Source organism: Misgurnus anguillicaudatus, chromosome 13 (genome assembly GCF_027580225.2).
Source record: "Misgurnus anguillicaudatus chromosome 13, ASM2758022v2, whole genome shotgun sequence".
Lineage (NCBI taxonomy): Eukaryota > Metazoa > Chordata > Actinopteri > Cypriniformes > Cobitidae > Misgurnus > Misgurnus anguillicaudatus.
Genome location: NC_073349.2, coordinates 2,762,813 through 2,783,298, shown reverse-complemented (window position 1 = coordinate 2,783,298; position 20,486 = coordinate 2,762,813). Strand labels below are relative to the sequence as shown.

The 20,486-nt window shown below is 38.6% G+C and overlaps 1 protein-coding gene across 1 annotated transcript in view; it reads left to right on the top strand.

Annotated features, from left to right (window-relative positions):
* Positions 1 to 20,486, top strand: part of LOC129431384 (protein NLRC3) — a 30,078-nt gene that overhangs the window by 5,327 nt on the left and 4,265 nt on the right. The window contains exons 2-6 of the mRNA XM_055189248.2: positions 7,787 to 9,682; positions 12,252 to 12,404; positions 12,612 to 12,668; positions 17,012 to 17,185; positions 17,575 to 17,748. Of these exons, the coding sequence (XP_055045223.2) occupies positions 7,854 to 9,682; positions 12,252 to 12,404; positions 12,612 to 12,668; positions 17,012 to 17,185; positions 17,575 to 17,748 (2,387 nt within the window). The 5' untranslated portion in view covers positions 7,787 to 7,853. The remainder of the gene's footprint in view (positions 1 to 7,786; positions 9,683 to 12,251; positions 12,405 to 12,611; positions 12,669 to 17,011; positions 17,186 to 17,574; positions 17,749 to 20,486) is intronic.

The window sequence follows — 20,486 nt, the reverse complement described above, 5'->3', positions numbered from 1 at the left end:
AACTAGACTTATTTACTTAGGTCATTTTGCTCATCAAGAAAAAGCATCTTAATTTAAGAATTTTTAGATATTTCTACTGAAAACAAGACAAAAATACTAAGTAAGAAAGTCATTTTTTGGAGTGCCAAATATGGGCTCTATGAACAACAGGTGTGTTAATGAAGGCGGCGGCTTATGATTGGGCGACTTGACAAAGAGGAGGCATATAAATAGATCTCCACAAACAAAGAAAGGGGCGGTTGACTACGGGGCGAGTTCATTTCCGCCAAAGGCGGACCCAACACGCATACCTTTTGAAGAGTCGGAAGGCCCCGCTGATCCGGGGATCGCTGGGACGCGAGCGGAAAGACTGCGGGGCTAGAAAGGACGAAAGGAAGGTGTGTTACGTCACGTTTTGGGGAAGTAGTGCCACGGGCGAAGCGTTGAGTCACCACCCGGAAGGAAGCAGGACGAGTGAGGCTTTGGAGGACTTTGTTAAATGATCTGAAGGATGGGAAACAAATGAGTTAACAGGGGGTGAGCAACGTGAACATTAAGAATTAAATATACTTAGCGTTGTGTGTGTTGTAGCAAAGACACAGAGAAGGAAGGCGGCTTGGGTGAAGTTACAGCGGAACGGGAGAGCATCCGGTGAGCGATCTGTGGAGAGAGAGGAGATTATTGATACAGACTGTGAGTAAAACGGATTTTGATGCTTGCTATTACCTCTGACCTGTGCATCGGTGTCGTAAAGTCTAGCTGTTGTCTAACAGCCCCACCGTGTAAGTGGAGATCATTGGGGGAGCCGAAGTGGCAGAGTTAAATCATTGTGGTCTTGCGGGCCTAACCTGACTGGTCGAATATTGTGTGTAACAGTGCACCTAAGTTTTCCCTCAGGGCGGACCTCAACCCGGTGCAGAGTACGGACCCTACTATATCACTGGAGTGTGCGTGGAGTGCAGTGGGTGAGCTTTTCCTTGACGTGTGTGCACTTGAAGCTTTGCAGTGCTGTGCCGTCTCTTTGTTGTCTGTACTCGCCCCCAGGTCTAGGGAGCCCTTGCTGGAACGAGCGTGAGCTGCTGCCACAACAAAACGCCAAATTCTACGATCGCCCGCAACCACCTTGGCCCAGAGGAAACAGAGGTGTGTGGGGTCATCGACTGAGGTACTGTACAGAGTTGTGTGGAAAACTATAGCGACGACCGATACTTACCTGTACCCAGAGCTAAAGTTAACTTACCCTGTACGTTCTGAAAGCCTAGAGTGGAAAACTATAACAACGATCGATACTTACCTGTACCCAGAGCTAAAGCTAACTCACCCTGTATGCTCTGAAGGCCTAGAGTGGAAAACTATAACGACGGTCGATGCTTACCTGTACCCAGAGCTAAAGCTAACTCACCCTGTACGCTCTGAAGGCCTAGAGTGGAAAACTATAACGACGGTCGATACTTACCTGTACCCAGAGCTAAATCTAACTCACCCTGTACGTTCTGAAGGCCTAGAGTGGAAACCTATAACGACAATCGATACTTACCTGTACCCAGAGCTTAAGCTAACTCACCCTGTACGTTCTGAAGGCCTAGAGTGGAGAAATATCACGTTAACCGTTACTTACCCGTACCTAAAGTTAAAGCTAACTCACCTTGTGTCATCGGAGACCTAGAGTGGAGAAATATAATGACCCTCGTTACTTACCTGTACACAGAGTTAAAGCCACCCCGCCTTGTGCATTCTGTAAATCAGAAGGGCGACATAGAACGGTGACTGCTACTTAGCCGTACCCCGAGTCAAAGTTAATTCATCTTGTGTATCTTGAAGGCTTAACGTGGAAGGATAGTTACTTCAACCAATACTTACCAGAACCCTGAGTTGGAGAACGAGGCCGCTGGAGACGGGCCCGAGGAACCTCAGTACACATTGGACCCAGGTAGTTGCTGTTCACCTTTTCCCCAAATCTCATAGTGTGTTTATTCTGCCTTCAGGAAGAAGAGAAGGGCGCCACGAGAGCAACAAAAACCACAGGCGGTGCGACAGGGACAAGGAGCTCCGTCCTGTCCTATTCCTGCAGGCACTTACTCTTGCGGGCTGGTCTTCCTTTCCCCCTTCTCTGGACCCCCGTCTCTCCCTGGAGGAGAGAGAGAGACCATATTTTAGATTTCCCTTTCCCCAAATTGATTTTAAGTTATTTAAATAACGTTTGCTTAAATTTTACTTATCTCTCTCGTGTGTCTGGTCATTGGGGTGCTTTTGGGCCCTCCTCGAGGTGGAACCTAGGAAGGGGCGTGACTCACACAGTCTGTGGTCCGCTCCGACCTGTGACAGCTGCAATCTGTCCCTTACGATACACTTTACTCTTAGATTTGTAACATCTGTGTGTGTCATTGTCTATTTAGATGTTTTATGTTCCCCATAAGTTTTTTTTAAAGCAACCCTTTTTTATTCACCATAAATGGTACCGTGTTAACTGCTTACAAACAATCGATTAACCACCTGGGGTCCAACCATTTTGGGACACTGGCAGCGGTTTTGACATTCTCTTAAATTTGGTCTTTTTTCAGTTGCTTCAAACATATTAATGGCTAATATCACATAACACTGTATTCAGCACAAACTGTGCTACAATAATATGTGAGTAACATGTATGTACATGTTTGTATGTTTAAGTAAATTATGTATATGCATGGTTAGTACAAAGAAAATTGCTGAAATCAGGCCAAGGAACACATACTAAATATTTGTTCACACACAAAAAAGTACCAGATCTTGAAGAGTTGAGAATTTGCTACAAGAAGATATAAAAACCATTGGTAATGCTTTAGTTTACAGCCCGGAGAGTGCTGAGTAAGTACAGTGAATTTTCAGCGTACATTTCTGTGATTATAGTTTTCTTATAAAGTACTACATACGTGTCATTTTAAGGGAACAATTTAAAATATTTTGGGAACAAAGGGGTAACAAGTGCCACTTTAATTTACAGACCGCAGATGTTATATTTACTCTGTAACTACGTGAAACAAGGGGGTAACAAGTGCCACTTTAATTTACAGCCCGCAGAGGCTGTACTTACTCTGTAACTACGTGAAACAAGGGGGTTAAAATTTTTGACTTAGACTGTAACAACACAAAACAATGGTATATTTACACAGTTACACAGCTTGCTTTGTTTTCACCATAGTTGCCTTGCCTATTTTTATTTTTGCTTGATGACCCAACAAATTCCTGTACTCTTTTTCTTTCTTAAGGTAAGTAACCTTTATTGAAAATTCTAAATAAATTGTATCGTACTAATAAATGGCATAAACACATTAACTGAATTTCAAGTTTTGTTGTTTAGTAATCTCCATCATCATGCATCATGATATGATAAAATATGTACCCCCGTGGTTAAAAAATACTTAGCCTATGCCTAAATATATTTTAATATGCTACCTATATTATTCCAAAAATATATGTGGTGTATGACTATGATTGAATGAAGACCCACAGTTTGCAGAATCCATGTATGACACCAGTGCGATCACCACCCACCAGCTATATGTGGAGAGGAGTGTGATCGAGCCAATTCAATGAATGTGTGTGTTCTCGCTAAATTACTCTCAAACATAAGATTGTTTTGCATGTAGCCTATGCCATATCACGTAGGCCTAATATTTAAATCATTAGTCCGAAGTTATGAATTACCTACTGTATAAATAATTTGTAATTTCCATGTTTTTAGCATATAAGTCATACATACCATGTTGTTAGGACTCTGCCATAATCTTGTTTGGTTATTATATCTAGTTTTGTGTGGCAGGGTCCTGACAGTACAATGTTTTGTGTGGGAGAACGTGGTTTTAGTGTTGTCATATTAGACCACGTTTTTCCCGTGTCTTGTGACTTTTTCCCCGCTCCCTTGTATTCTCTTGTCATTGTGTGTTGTCATTTTTCCCTGCTCCCTTGCTTCCTCTAGTCTTTGTTTTTTATGTCTTGTTTAGTCTAGTGTACTGTTTTCATGTGTGTGTGTGTGTGTGTGTGTGTGTGTATATATATATATATATATATATATATATATATATATATATATATATATATATATATATATATATATATATATATATATATATATATATATATGTATGTATGTATGTATATGTATGTTTATATATATATATGAATATATTTTAGGGCTGTCAATAGATTAAAAAAATTAATCTAGATTAATCGCATGATTTCATGAGTTAACTGCGATTAATCGCAAATTAATCGCACATTTTTATCCATTCTAAATTTACCCTAATTTAACACTTTTCAGGTTTTTAATATTCTAATCATATATACATATATAGATGCTTTATGCAAATGTATGTTAACAACAGCCTGTTTACATTTTAACAGAATCACCAGCCATTGTTTTGTATATGAATTTTCCTTTCAGAAGATTTTTCTTTCTCCATTTTTGTTTGCTGCTGCATCATTTGTGACCTGTGCTGGCAAGTTGAGTCGGAATTAGCAAATTTTAAAAAAATAGTTGTTCATATTTTGACATTCTCTATTAAAACATAGAACAATGCATGATTTGTTGAAATATAACAAAATATGACAGAACTACACGTGTTTGAAGTTGAAAGAGTCAAATTACCACAAACATTTCCACATCCATACATTATATTACCACATCAATACCTTAAAATCACTGGTAAAACTAATAGATTTAGCACACACAAAGCAAAAACATCATCAATGTATGTAATCAACTTTTTTCATTTTGTTTGATTGACATTGAGACAGACTGCTTAAAATCTAAGTGATCTAATATAATGTTACACATCAGATAGTTTTACCCAACAGTTAACCAAACATTTACTTAAAACATAACAGATTATAGAGCCTACCTGCGTGAATTCTTATCAAAACAGATATTTGTAAAACTGTAATTTTGTGTAGATGTCTATATATCCGGGTCGCGCACCCGCACGTCTGTGTGCACGCGCTTCAGATATCAGTCAGTCAGCGTGAGGGGATCGCTTTTGAGTCTTGGCGCTCTTAATAACTCTTTAACATTAATCAGGTAACGAACTTTATCTCTCTTAATGACTCTTTTAACATCAAGCAAGTCCTGCAGTCTATTTTCTAAGTCATGCATAAAAGTGAAACCAAAATGAATTGAGACGCATTTTTGTATTAGATCAGACCCGGCGCCAGACACAAATTCACGGACGGGCATTTCATTTTTTAGGGGGGGCACAAATGAGAGCAACGTCACTGCAATGCATAATATCATTAGTTATGCATTAAGTGGACAAAAAAGCGAGGAAGAACGAACATACCTCTCCATTAACGCAATACGGAGAAGTCGTAAAGATTGGACCTAGCTTACTGAAGCAATCTAAACGCAAATAAAACACGTCGCAGGGCTCGACATCAACGCTTGTCCGGTTAATATCAGAGACAAGTGGATTTTTTAAGAGGCCAAGTGAAAGAGAATTTTACTTGCTCGACCGAACAAGTAGCCTAGTCTGATTAAAAACGCCAATAACAATCACCAAAACAGGATGATGATTCTGCATCCTTTAATCAACGGCGACCGAAAGTGCATAATGTAAAAACGCAAAGTTAAACAAATAAGCACAGCAAACACAAAGTGTGTTAACAAAGTGGGTTAAACATACTGCGGTAAAAATGTGGAATTTTTAATGATACAGTTAAGCAGCATCACATCACGGTTGAAAATGTGACAGATTTAATGACAGTTCACTACAAGTAATTAATATTAAGCCACTTACATTTTAGACGCAATGTTGACTGTTTTTGTTGTTTCAGCAGCGAAAATAGTGAAAGATAACAGCAGAACCATAACGTGTCTGTCTCACTGCAGGCAGCACTCAATCGTGTCTTAACATTAAGCGGTGGCGCGCTTAGCAAACAACCAAACATATCCGCGCTCACTACTGACAAACCAATCAAATTCGTTTAAAATATATATTTTTTTTAAATCAGACCAAACACATTTTTATTTTTATTCATGAGTTATATATGTACAAAACAATAACTTTTAATTAATAACAGTGGCCTATTAATAAAAACATGGAGCTGGTGAACAGGTGAAGGGAGACCGCAGGTTCGTCCAGGGCGGGCACTGGTGACTCACAGGGCGGGCCCGGCCCCCTAAAGCCCGCCCATGGCGCCGGGACTGTATTAGATTAAGCATTAGGAGGACGGTAACGTTACACCTCTCAGACGTATAAATAAAGATCATATCAGATGTCCAACAAGCATTTAGAGCATTGTATTTGGTAGACAATTTGCTTAATGTTCTTATTTCTATAAAACCTTTTACTCATTTAGAGAGATTCACATTTGTCTGCGTCTCTGTTCATTCAACTATGGGCTGGACCAAGGGTCAAACAGAAATTGCGCGTTGCGTTAATCTCCGTTAATAAAATTAGTGGCGTTAAAATGAATTTGCGTTAACGCGTTATTAACGCGTTAATTTTGACAGCCCTAATATATTTATGTGTTTTGCGTTGTTAGTGCTTTTGTTGTCCTGTGTTTTTGTGTTTGTTTCACAGGTTCACATGTGCTTCCCTCACAGGTGTTCCTGCTCTGTGTGATTTCCTCATTGTGTCATCCTCACCTGTAGCTTGTTTTCCCCTCATCTGTTCAGTATATATTCCCTGTGTTTTCAGTGTCTCGTTGCAAGTTCGTCTGTGTATGTACTCGCCAGCTACTAGCTTTGCTAGTTTCTAGTCCTGTCTTGTGTGCTTTTGATACGTCTAGTTTGTTCTTTAATTGTTTCCCTTAATCTGTGCTCTCTGCTGCCCAGGAATCATTCTCTAGATACTGTTTCTGTGATCGCTGACTGTTATAGAGACTGAAGATTCTCCATCTTCCTGCTTTAAGGACTGCAGTGCTATCTGCCGAGTTGTCCACTGCTCTGCTCTCCTCCTCAGCTCCGACTGCCAGTTGGTTGGGCGCTGTCCAGCATACCCATTCAGGGTCTGCAGCCGCGGTCCAGCTTGGCTGGTGTATTCACCGCGGCATTGGTTCATCTCACCCTGTCTCTCCTCAGAGGATCATTTAGCCCGTCAGTAAGCAGTGAAACATTTTGTGGTGTTGTGGATTTAATTAACTGTTGTAAGATACTCTCTCCCACCGTTCGTTTGTCTGGCCGGAGCCCGAACATGTGTGGCTGTTCTCCCCAGTGTCTGTGTGTGCTCCCGCCTCAGCCGTCTGCCTCGGAGTGGCCTTAGCGCCCAGACGTGCTTCTGTCTGTTTACACCCATTATTATTTAAATAAAGATTTTTCTGTTATCCTCACTGGGATCCATTTGCCTGTTTTCCTCCACCCTAACACATGTAATATTAAAATATTTAGCCCTTAGTTATAAAATACTTACTGCATATATTATTTGTATTTTTCCTGGTTGTTAACCCTTTGTTCCCCAAATATTATAAATTGTTCCCTTATAATTACACGTACATACTTCATAAGAATACTATAATTACATAAACATACATTGTAAATTCGTTGTACTTACGCAGTACTTCCGGGCTGTAATGTTTTACCCCCTCATTCACATGAAACAATATATTGATTTAACTTTTGTAAGAGACTTTTTGTTGTGTAAAGGCAATATGCAAGGGATGGTCAATGGTCATAAATACTGTTGTGATTCACACCTGAGGAGATAAAGACCCAAATCCCCAATGCCTCAATGAGGAATGTTTTGCTAAAATAATTGGGGAACATCTCATGTTATTAAATTATTGAAATATTAAATTGTCTTTTAACTGTATTTTTTTCTGTTTGCTGTTTGAGCAGTGAGGAGTTTGAGGAGAAGCACTATTCAATCAAATCTGTGAAATCCCATCTGACATACACTGCTTTAATGGAGACCTTCTTCAGACAACAGAGACTCAAACATACTCACAAATCCATCTTAAAGAACAAATATGAGAGCTTATTTGAGGGAATCAAACTACAGAAGAACAAAACCCTCCTGAACAGAATTTACACCCAGCTGTACATCATAGAGGGAGAGAGTGGACGAGTGAATGAAGAACATGAGGTTTTACAGATGGAGAAAACACCCAAGACAGAACACTTACAAGACACGAGAATCTACTGCAATGACATCTTTAAACCCTTACCTGAATCAGAATACAAAACAGAGAAGAGAAGAGGGAAGAAGACAAAAATAAAGAGCGTTCTTACTCAAGGCATCGCTGGAATTGGAAAAACAGTCTCTGTGCAGAAGTTCATTCTGGATTGGGCTGAAGGAAAAAACAATCAAGATATAGACTTCATGTTTGTGCTTCCATTTAGAGAGCTGAACTTGATTCAAGATGATCAGTACAGTCTTCACAAACTTCTGCTTGACTTTCATCCTGAACTTCAAGATCTGGACTCAAAGGTTTATGATGAGTGTAAAGTTGTGTTCATCTTTGATGGTCTGGATGAAAGCAGAATAACACTGAGGTTTTCTCACAATGAGAAAGTTTCTGATGTGACTCAGGCATCATCAATTGGTGTGTTGATGTCAAACCTGATCAAAGGAGATCTGCTTCCCTCTGCTCACATCTGGATCACCTCCAGACCAGCAGCAGCTAATCAGATCCCATCTAAATACATCAACCGTGTGACAGAAATCCAGGGATTCAATGATCCACAGAAGGAGGAATATTTCAGGAAGAGAATCAGTGATGAACATCACGCCAGCAGAATCATCTCACACATTAAAAAAACAAGAAGTCTCCACATCATGTGTCACATACCAGTCTTCTGCTGGATCTCATCTACTGTGCTTCAAAACATCCTAAAACAAGATCACAGAACAGAAATCCCCAAAACTCTGACTGAAATGTACATCCACTTCCTGCTGATTCAGTTGAATATGAAGAATGAGAAATATGATCCAGAGAGAGATCCAAAGAAACTCTTGCAGTTAAACAGAGAAGTGATTATGAAATTGGCTGAAGTGGCTTTTAAACAGCTGATGAAGTTCAATGTGATGTTTTATGAGGAGGATCTGAGAGATTGTGGGCTTGACATCACTGATGCCTCACTGTATTCTGGCATCTGCACTCAGATCTTTAAGCAGGAATCTGTTATTCATCAAAGGAAAATCTACTGCTTCATACATCTCAGCTTTCAGGAGTTTCTGGCTGCTTTCTATGTGTTTTATTCCCATTTAGCTAAGAACACAGAATCACTGCAGTTGTTTCTTGGATATAAATATGTGAAATATAAGTCTGAGGACAGCTCCCTGTTTCAGTTACTAACATCAGCGGTTTATAAAAGCCTTGGAAGTAGAATCGGACATCTGGATCTTTTCCTGCGATTCCTGCTGGGCATCTCACTGGAATCCAATCAGAGACTCTTACAGGGTCTACTGCCACACACAGAGGAGAGTTCGGAGAGCATCAAGAAAACCACAAATTACATTAAAGACAAAATCAATGATGATTATTGTCTGTTACCCAAAAGATCCATCAGTCTGCTCCTCTGTCTGCTTGAAATGAAGGTTCAGTCTCTGCAAAGAGATATTCAAGAGTTTTTGCCATCACAGACACTCTCTGCTGCTCACTGTTCAGCGATAGCCTACATGATTCAAATGTCTGAGGAAGTGCTAGATGAGCTGGACCTAAAAAAATACAACACAACACAGGAGGGTAGAAGAAGACTTGTACCAGCTGTGATTAACTGCAGAAAAGCATTGTGAGTATAAAACGTTGCAGTTCTGCCTTTAGATTATAATATTGTTTTGTTTTGGGAATAATAGTTTGTTGGTAGAATCTGTTAAATGACACATACATTTTTCAGCAAAGTGAAGAGTGACTGGAGACACTTTTAGAAGTGAAGATTTTTGAATGGCCTGAAACCATGGTTCTCTTTCAGTCGGTCACTACTATGTCATGAGAGGCAGGTGCAATAATCAAATTAGCTTTTTTCGCTTCGAAAGCCAGCAGAAATCTGCTCCTGAGAAGCTACTCTTTCTGGAACCTCTGTGTGTCGAAGTTGGTAGGGCAGACAGCACCTCAGCAGAGACTCACAGTTTTTTCAGTTCCACCTCTTTAATTTCCTAAAAGAGCAGCACGAGCTTGAACTTGTGCCTTTGTAAAGGCAGCCGTTCTCTCGTGTCACAGGTCGGGTGGCATCCTTTTAAGGATGACATCCTGGCCATGTGCAACGTCTGGATGCGGGCTGTACATGAATCCTCATGATGGCCACGACTGCTGTCTCTCGTTTAGAGGGGGCAGACCCAGCCTTGGCTTTGTTATGTCCTGTGCGCTCATTGCGTAGATATGTGGATCAAACTCAAAGCTTTAGGACTTCAGAGCAGCTCTTTGTCTCTTTTGGTGGTTAGCAGAAAGGGACAGCTGTCACCAAGCAGATGATGTCTCATTCGATTGTAGACACAATCGCCCTTGCTTACAAAAGAAGTGTGGCATCATCTTGGGCATTGGCTCGTGGTTCCTCGCTTACATACATTTATAGAGCTGCTGGTTGGGCGACACCTAACACGTTCACCAGATTTTACAGTGTTCATATTGAGCCAGTATCCTCTCGTGTTCCCTCCTCAAACTGGTAGAGACAATCAGTGTCGGCTCCTGTGTTGACTTGCAGCCTCTGTTTTGGTGCTGCACGGTTGCACCACTATAGAAGGCCTGTGGTGCAAAAACGGCACAAAAACTTTTTTAAGTACTCCTCCACCGCCTTGATGGCTGATGTTGCGGAGCATCGTCTGTCAGGCTCTTACTAGGTGTGTTCTTGAAAACCTGTGTTTGGCTAGGCGCCTGTATAGCACCCCCTTGAGGTGTCCTATGCATGTATTTTCCGTGGAGCTAATCAGCCCAGGCAGGATTCGCTTCCCAGTTTGCCTAATTCACTACCATGGGTTTAGGAACAAGCAGTGACTGACCCTCTGCTGAAAGCCCAGGTTCGCTTCTCGTAGATAGAAGACGGAAGGTTTTATGCAGGTTAGAAGGGTCAGTTCCCTTCCTTCAGGGAACGAGGGATACATACGTAACCGAGACGCTCTCCAATGTTGTTCCTGGAGGGCACCTGTTATATTTCATGCTAAGTACACACCAAAAGTTTATCCTAGCTATGTTCTGATTATCTTGATGGTTTTACAGATGATCTTATCAGATTTCCCTTAGTGTGAGGTGTGTTAAGAGTGTCCGAACCTGATTGGAACAACATCGGAGCCGCCCCAATCAGAAATACTGATGTGTTGGGGAATCCCGAGGACAAACGAGTGCAAGCTCTTGAGATTATCATGGATGGATGGATGAAAAGTATTTATTTGAAACAGGGACAACGCACAATTAAACATTAAACTTGTTAAAAAAACAAGAGAACATGTCTCGAGCCAGGTTGTAGCAACAGTTGCTAATTTTCACCTGTAGTCCCTGGGCAGGTATAACGGATAACCTTTTTACATAGTAATAAATAAAATAATGACAGTTATTATTAAAACAGACAATTTTGTAATACAATAAAATAGCAGAAATATGGAAGCCATTCACTAAAATTTTGTCTTTCTATCTCCTCCTCCAACAAAACACAGTTTAGTAACATCTGAAGCATAATGACATACAATATAACTTTAAACATTCATTTCCTTACACACGCATACCCCCCCTCCCCCCCCCACACACACATACATACACTCCCACACAAATGAATCATATCATCGATGTGTACAAACTTGTTCATTTAACAGCCAACTCTTTGTCATGGTCATGGATGAGAAAGTGTGAGAATCTGTACATAAAATGTATTTAGTGGGAAAGGTATTCCACTGTCTCGTGGCCACACATGAGAAGGAGGAACTCCCAAATTTGGTTTTATGTTTTGGAAGGCTACACTCCCCCCTTGTTAGACTTCTAGTTGTTCGCACTGAATTTTCAGAGCAAAGTGTTACAAACTTTTTCAAAGGAGGAGCAGTAGCACCATATATGATTTTATGAAGCAAGGTCACATTTGAGTGTTTTATTAAATTATTCATGCTAAGTATGTCATATTTAGCAAGTATTTGACAATGATGAAACGATGCAATATCCAATCAAAAAACGAGTTGATGGAAGACGGAAGCAGTCATGCAGCACAAAGTGAAGTTGATGTGGACAACAGAGAAGGACCATGTTCCCGCTGTCTCCATTACTTCATCCAAAGCTTTTTCTTTTTTCCTTGAATTTTCTGTGAATATTATTCCAAACACTATTATTGAAATGTCTTCCTGCATCTGAACTCTTCAATTGTCTTGTCATTTACAATATAGACTTGCAGGTTGTTGTCTCACTGATGAATGCTGTCAAAGTTTGGCTTCAGCTCTAGAGTCATTCAACTCACCCCTGAGAAAGCTGGACCTGAGTTATAATAACCTAAAGGATTTCAGAGTCAACAGTGCACACTATCAGCTGGGAAATCTAAGGTCTGAGGTTTTTCATCACAAAATATTTAGGCACTGACACAATAAATACTGTATCCAAATCAGAATCTACCACTCTTTTAAAATATTGGGGATATACCATTGACAATCTAGAACAGGGGATAAAAAAGTATATACTATTTCTACACTAATTAGAGATGTTTGTTATTCCTGACTCTGTTTGTTTGTATCTCTCTTTGTTCTCTTTAGACTGAAGTTGCTATTTGATGGACTGAAAAATCCAAACTGTAAACTGGAGATTCTGAGGTATTTCAATTAAAAGTTGCCTAAGTGGAGATTAGGTAAAAGGAACGAGGTATCAGACTAATAAGAAAATACCAACTCAATTTGAGCAATTTGGTTATAATTAAAGCCAAACAGGAAAGTACTGCTGGGCAATGTACTGTATACAGTAAACTATTTTGAATTATACACAGGGTAGAAATTATGGTTGGATAAGAAAGTTTCTGAAAAAAGATTTGAAGGATCTGTTGCATCTTTAGCACCAACTTTGAGCAATCTTAGTGTTGTTTGAGCAGTTAGTGTTACTGCAGGGAGTAAGGGGATACAGTGCAGGAAAGTCACCATTACAGGCCCCTGTAGCAGGGTCAGGGGGTACAGGGCAATCAAACCTATTAAAAGCAGAGGGTCCGGCAGAATCTTGGCCTGCTTTTCCATAAAGGCTACAAGGTTATGGAAACGAGCTCTGCGACCTGTATTTTCCAGGATATTGGCTGCAGTGGATCTCCCCTTCTCTCTCAGTTTATAGGGCAATTTGGTTATAATCATTTTCATGTTGGAGGGTAAATCTAATTCTTCCATGATCTTTAGGTCTTGCATTGCGTTACAGCAGCCTCTAAGATACACTGCATAGCTCTGTAGTTCCTTTCCATTATTGGACTTGATATTTGTCAATTTCAGGGTCTTATCCATGTATTCCATTGTAACTTTTAGGTCATCTCCAAAGTTCTCCTGAAGGAGTCTTTTAGCTTCACAAAATCCTCTTGAAGGATACATATGGAAGCAGCCTTTACAAGTTCTCTGGGTTGTCCTGTCGTATACTGCTCAAGATAGTAAAGGCGATCTTGATTGTTTGGTGTTTTGTCTTCAATGCTATATTCAAAGGCACTCATGAATGTTGTGAAACTTAATGAATCACCATGAAAGGTGGATATTTTTCTAACAAGTAATAGTGCTTGCCTATGTTGCAGTACAAGTAAATCAACATTGTAATTTTGTCTTTGCATGACAGAAGACAAATCGTCATAGTCTGACCACCGCCTTTTAAATCCTTATCCTGCTTGATGTTAAAAGATATTGGTGTCTTTGCAATTGTGACAGACTGCTTTAAAGTTGAGACTGAGCTCTTTGGAATTATCTCCTGTTGCTTAGGGATTGTAAAAACTGTAGCAGATCTGGGCTGTTGCAGAATTGTTTGCAGTGGGGTTTTAGGGACTGTAGATATTCTAGCAAACTCTACTGGTGACTGTTTTTGACTTTTGCATTTAAAATGGTCTATGGCTTTCTAAATAGGAGTTCATGCCGTCTTCAGATTTTCTTACTGCAAATCAAAGCTTGCCAGAACCTTTATCTTGGCATCTTGATGCAGCAATTTCTGCTTCGAGTCCTGCGTTTTCAATCTTTGTATCTAAAATCATTCTCTGTTGCTCAAGTGCATGCTTGGCATTCAACGCTTCTCTACTTGACAACAATGCAGCTTTCTCAGCAAGAGCCTTCCTATGTTCAGATGTCACTGAAGAAGATTTAGATTTACTAACATTAGAAATACTATAATTTGGACCTGTGGAATCTTGCAGATCTCTTGACTCTGGTGGATATAATTTAACCTCTTGCGGCTGTGATGCAGCCACTGGTTCAACAGACTCCTGTTCTTCTACAGGAGATTTATGTTCATCCAAATCACCTTGCTGTTTTTTTAAAGTCCTCCCAAACCTGTACCTCTTCCAGGAAATCTTCAAATGGTTCTATCCCAGATTCATACCATTCAACTTTATCTATTTGCTTTTCCTTTTCTGGTAATACGTTTTGCACATAATTATGGTTATTATTCTTCTTTTTCATCTTTCTGTTGCATCATCCTTTTAATTTCATTCATTTTGCGTGTACATTTTGCTAATTTGTCTTTTCTGACCTTCTTTACTTCCTTTAATTCCTTAATATGTTCATCCAACATGACCATTAATAGTCTTAGGCTTGAAGGATGCGGTTTATTAGGCCTTTAAATGCAGCGTGATTTGCGAAACAAATTCCCTTTATGAAACGTTCCAAAACCGTAGACTACCAAGTAAGTCAACTATTCCTAGTCCAATAAACTTTTATGGTTCATTTGCAGAGATGTGTGAGCTTTATAGTACTACGGCCAACCTCTTCAGATGTGGTGGAATGCATATAGAGCACAATATTAAAACATTACAGTCTCAACATTTATAAATTTCAATACAAAGCACAAAGCATCTAACTTTCTCAACGTTTATCAAGCAATGTTATGCTATGAACTGGTTGGACGCACGTTCAAACAAACTTAAACTTGAAACAACATAGGATCTTCTATCCTTCTAAATAGGCTACAACTTAAATACCTAATTCAACGGTGTATGCATATATCAGTGTAAATGTAAACAAAAGGGTTCAATCTTCTTTAGTAGGTCAACAAACAACTTCACATGCAACTCTGGAGACACCAAATATTTATTTTACATCTTAAAAAAGTCTTGTGAAATGTCCCCTTTAAGGGTTAATGTAGGATCCATGCCTTGGCCTATTTGGCACAGTTTTGGTAGCACCAGCAGCATATTGGACAGGTGGTCATAATGTTTTAGCTCATCAGTTTACAGTATGTAGGCAGTCTCTCAGGTTAAGTTGAAACATATTAGATTGTTACAAACATAAGTTAATAAGTAACAGAGTCATTCTCTGAGATGGGTGCCTTTTGGGTCATACTTTTTTTTTTAAATATATACCTTAAATAGTTATATTTTTGATCATTTCCTGTGATAGTGGATGAGTCAAACCTTTAAGAAAATACATGTTCCCACCTCAGGCATGAAATTCTAATCAATATTGAGTGTTTTTTCCACTTGGACTTGGACCCTGTTTAAATATGATTTAAAAAGATTTTCAAGTAAATTCTTGTAGAAGCTTTTCAATGAGATGTCCCTTGTTTGATATCATTTATTGCATGTAGAATTTTTTTTTAATACTCACCATTTGAATACCAAATCAGGTCATGAAAACTGTATCTAACATTGGTCTTCATATCTTATCACAAAATATGCATTAACATTAGAATTTAATCAGGCTTTCATATTTTTTCAGACTGTCCTGTAAATTCTGCACACAGCAAAACAAACATTGACCTAATTTGTCGTTTTATCACCAAAATATTAATAAAAACTATCAAATAACAGGGTTAAACTCAGCATAACGGGGTTGAAAATGATAACAGGGTTGAAGTGATGATCATTATTTAATATAGCATGGATTTCTTACCTGTAAAATTAATGATATCACATTCAATAAAATTGTATTTTATTAAAGTTGGCAAAAACAAACAAACATTTTAATAAGTATTTAACATTAAATCAAAAGAATTAAGGATTATTTGATCAAAAACATCAATCGATCTTTCAATTTGGTTTTATTGAACATAAATACCATAGTCGATTATTTCTAACAGGTCACATAACAATATAACAAGTCTACAATTGAGTACTCTACTAAAAAGTGTCAAATTTTCAACCCCGTCACAACGATTCAACCCTGTTATAATAAAAATGTGACGGGGTTGAATGTGACGGGGTTGAAGTTTTTGCCTAACAGTAGCTGTAACTCCGTACTTAACTAAGACAGTAGCATCACATGGCATTTAGGAAATCATACAAGTTTAATGTTTTGCAAAAACATTTATTTAATTTCTTAAACCGTTGTTTACTATCATTTAGTAATACAACAGAGTTGAAATGTTGAGCCTGACAATCTTAATCTGACAGTGAAAAACATGAAATAAATGTAAGAAAAGATTCTGACACTTGCCTTTCTTTGCAGCATGTTCTTCAAGAGACTTGTGTGATATCACTTTCTGGGTGTGATGCCACAGGGATTGATCCGTTATTTTTATAGGGGGGTAAATAGTATGGCGTGACGGGGTTGAAAACAAACTGGAGGACGTGTATAAATATTGCAATTTCATATATAATTAATGCATTTTTATATACATATGTATATTTTAGTTAAAGTAAACCCACGTATGATTAAATTAGCAGTAACCATTTTGCAGTAATTGCAGTTTTTATTTGTTTGATATTCAATGAAAATGTAATGATGGTTAGTGAGGAGGACATGCAAGTATGCTTGTTGTCTACTACTTAGGCAACCCATATCTATAAATTAAAATAAAATAAAAGCATTTTTTGTTGCATTATAATGCAAAGGCACCTGGTTCTATTAATTGACAGCGTTAAAATGCATTTTGTGATTTCCTTTAATTAAAAATCTTTGAAGTAAGTTTGGGGGACTTAAAGGGCACCCAATTCAGAGAATCACCCAACAGAGTTATGTGGTCAATTTCAATGTTATATTCTTCTGTTTAGATTGTCCAGCTGTAATCTCACTGATCATTCCTGTGAAGGCTTGGCTTCAGCTCTAAAATCCTCAAACTCTTCCCTGAAAGAAATGGACTTGAGTAATAATGACTTGCAGGATTCAGGAGTGAAGCTCATCTCTGAAGGACTAAAGAGCCCAAACTGTCAGCTGGGGATACTGAGGTACTATTTAAGAACATATACAAAAATTTACTTCTCTGCCATTTCTGTGTTTTGCTTTACTGATAGGCACATTATGACAGAATCTTATCAAATACTGTAGTAGAAATTTACAGCGTTTTTGAAATCTTCTACGATTTAAGTTGTTGATTTTGTCAGTAGTGTTTCTGTAGCTCAATTGGTAGAGCATTGCATTAGCAGCACAAAACATAATCTGATTGATCTCCAGTTAACACACATAATGATCAAATGTATAACTCGAATGCACCGTAAATTACTTATATTATCTGCATGAATATCAAAATGAATAAGATCAATATTGCACAAAACCATATTACAAAACTCATTTCTGTTTCCGAGTGTTTTATATAATGCTGTCTGTGTTTTTGGAGATTATCTGGCTGTATGGTGACAGAGGAAGGTAGTATTGCTCTTGCTTTAGCTTTGAGATCAAACCCATCACAACTGAGTGAGTTGGATCTGAGCTACAATCACCCAGGAGATTCAGGAATAAAGCTGCTCTCTGATCTGTTGGAGGATCCACACTATAAACTGGAGATACTCAAGTACGTAGATGCATTATAAGAGAGTTCATGTGCTTTTGACTTCATACAGGATTTTTGGTGGAAATGTATGATGATATTTAACACAACCAAGACCATTATTAAAAGGATAGTTTACCCAAAAAATTGAGAGAAAAAGGGGAAAAAATACTATGAAAGTAAATGGGGTTCACGAACGGTTGTTTACAAAACATTTCTCAAAATATCTTCCTTTGTGTTCATCAGAACAAAGAAATTTAAGTTTTTGTTTACATCATACAGTATTTGTGTGTGAACTGTGAATAATAGCTTTTTTATAGATAAATGCACACACATGCATGTATATATTTAAGAAATGTTTACATGTGTATATGCATTTGTATATTTATGTATAAATTAATTGAATTGAATTGAATAAAATTGAATTGAATTGAAAATACTTAATATATAGATATATATTTTTTCTTAAAATTATATATGCATGTGTGCATATGTAAATAAACATAATTATTATACACAGTTAACACACATATATGATTTTATTTTGCTATTGATTAATCGTTATGCTTCCCTATTTGTAACCATAACTACTCAAACACAGCCAGAGGATTTCAACCTGTGATTGATCCAGAATGGGAGATGGGCACTAACAAGGAGCTAGAGATCACTTTCTCACTCACTAACTGGCCTCTGTCACACCTTTATATCCAGGACAGAAGGGAGGGGTCTACATGGAAGACCCGAGGACCCAGGACCTGACCTGGGACCTGTACGGGTTCGGGTGTATATTTTAAATGATTAGCCGGGTCAGGTCCCAATCTATTACTCTGTAGCACGTAATTTTGATCTAATAAAGCACCTCACATCATCACATGCTGGCAATGCATTAGTGGTTTCTCTTTAGTGTCTTTAAGTGATTAAGTTGAGCATCACATCAGCAAATCAGAGGACTGAATACGGTCATATTTTACAGATGAATGTTGCATCAGGATAAAAATACAAAAATTGATTGTTTAATATTGCCTGAGATAGTTGCTTGGTAGTTAAAACAACTGAACTGCAGGTTTGTGTAAGCAGTAAATATCTTTTAAGCAGTTCTTTCTAGAGTTAGCCCGTCATGTCTTGTTAGCTACTGCAGCAATCAAAATATTCCATACGTGCATATGAAATCGCTTGTTATGATATTGCCTCACTTTTTTATTTGCCTTCATTAAAGGCACACCGCAGAACTTTTTGACCACTAGGGGGCGCTAGACATGTATTTTTCACGCCTAGCGCCCCTAGAGGCCACAAGCGCCGCAGCACTGTCGCAAAGGAAAAGAACTGGCCAACCTTAAAACTAAACTAAAAACTAAACATTTAAAACGCTAAACGATCAACATTTTGAGACAACAGGGAGAAACGCAGTCATGTTTCAACTTTCTGATGAGGAACTCGTCGTGGCAGAAGCTATTTCTCAATCTGAAGGTTGCAGCCTCCGGATGTCGTATTTCTAAGCTGCATACGTCATCAAGACTGTCTTATTTCAGAATATTAACAATTATAATGTTGACTATTATACTTAGTTAATCGTAAATTGTTGCAGTATGCTTTTGACTTGCGAATGTAATGCTCAGTTTACCTTAATAACCCAGGCTTGATGACGTGTGCAGCCTCCATATTTGACATCCGGAGGCTGCAGGCTTCCAATTGAGAAACGACCAGAAGTATTTCCTTGCCTTTTTCCAAACAAATATTGTTGCATCATCTCTCTCTCCCTCGCCACCAGGATTTTCCGCAATAGCGCTCGTTTTTCCTCTCTTTTGTGTGAAAATTGTCGCTCCAAATTCAAGTAAACCAATGTGTTTAGGTCTGCCGCTTTGTAATACGTCACGCGAGTGACAGCGGAATGCAGCGAATGAGGAAGAGAGACGAGAGAAACGCTCGGATCTGATTGGTGAATGAATAGGGTTTGGTTTTACACTGTGTGAGTTTGATTAAGTTTGACTGCTATAGCATCCTGGATTGTAATGTAAATACCATAGACAGTAAAAGAAAGGTAAATACGTGAATGCAGAATCTGAATACAGGGAACTATATGCAAGATAATCGCCGTCATTTACAAAGAAGATCGCATTTATGTATGAATCAAGATCGTGAGTTTATATAAAAAATTGCCTTAAAGGTCCATGACACTAATACGGTGCCAAAGAGTCACATAATAAAAGTTGCTCTCTACACTCCTTAAAGGAATAGTCAATTTTCTTAAAAGAAAAATCCAGATAATTTACTCATCACCATGTCATCCAAAATGTTGATGTCTTTCTTTGTTCAGTCGAGAAGAAATTATGTTTTTTGAGGAAAACATTGCAGGATTTTTCTCATTTTAATGGACTTTAATAGACACCAACAATTAATACTTAACTCAACACGTAACAGTTTTTTTCAACGGAGTTTCAAAGGACTACAAACAATCCCAAACGAGGCACAAGGGTCCCATCCAGCAAAACGACTGTCATTTTTCACAAGAAAAATGACAAATATACACTTTTAAAGCACAACTTCTCGTCTAGATCTGGTCGCGATGCGCCAGCTGACCCCACGCAATACGTCATGACGTCCGCCCCAGTGTTTACAAGTGTGTTGAAAGAGGACAGTTCCTACATTGTTGTATGTCAACTGATACTAATTAATGTCTTTGTGGCAGTTTATTGTTTAAGATGGTCCGCAAATGTGCGTTTTATATATGTAACACGTGACCTCCCTACGTCACTACGCATTTA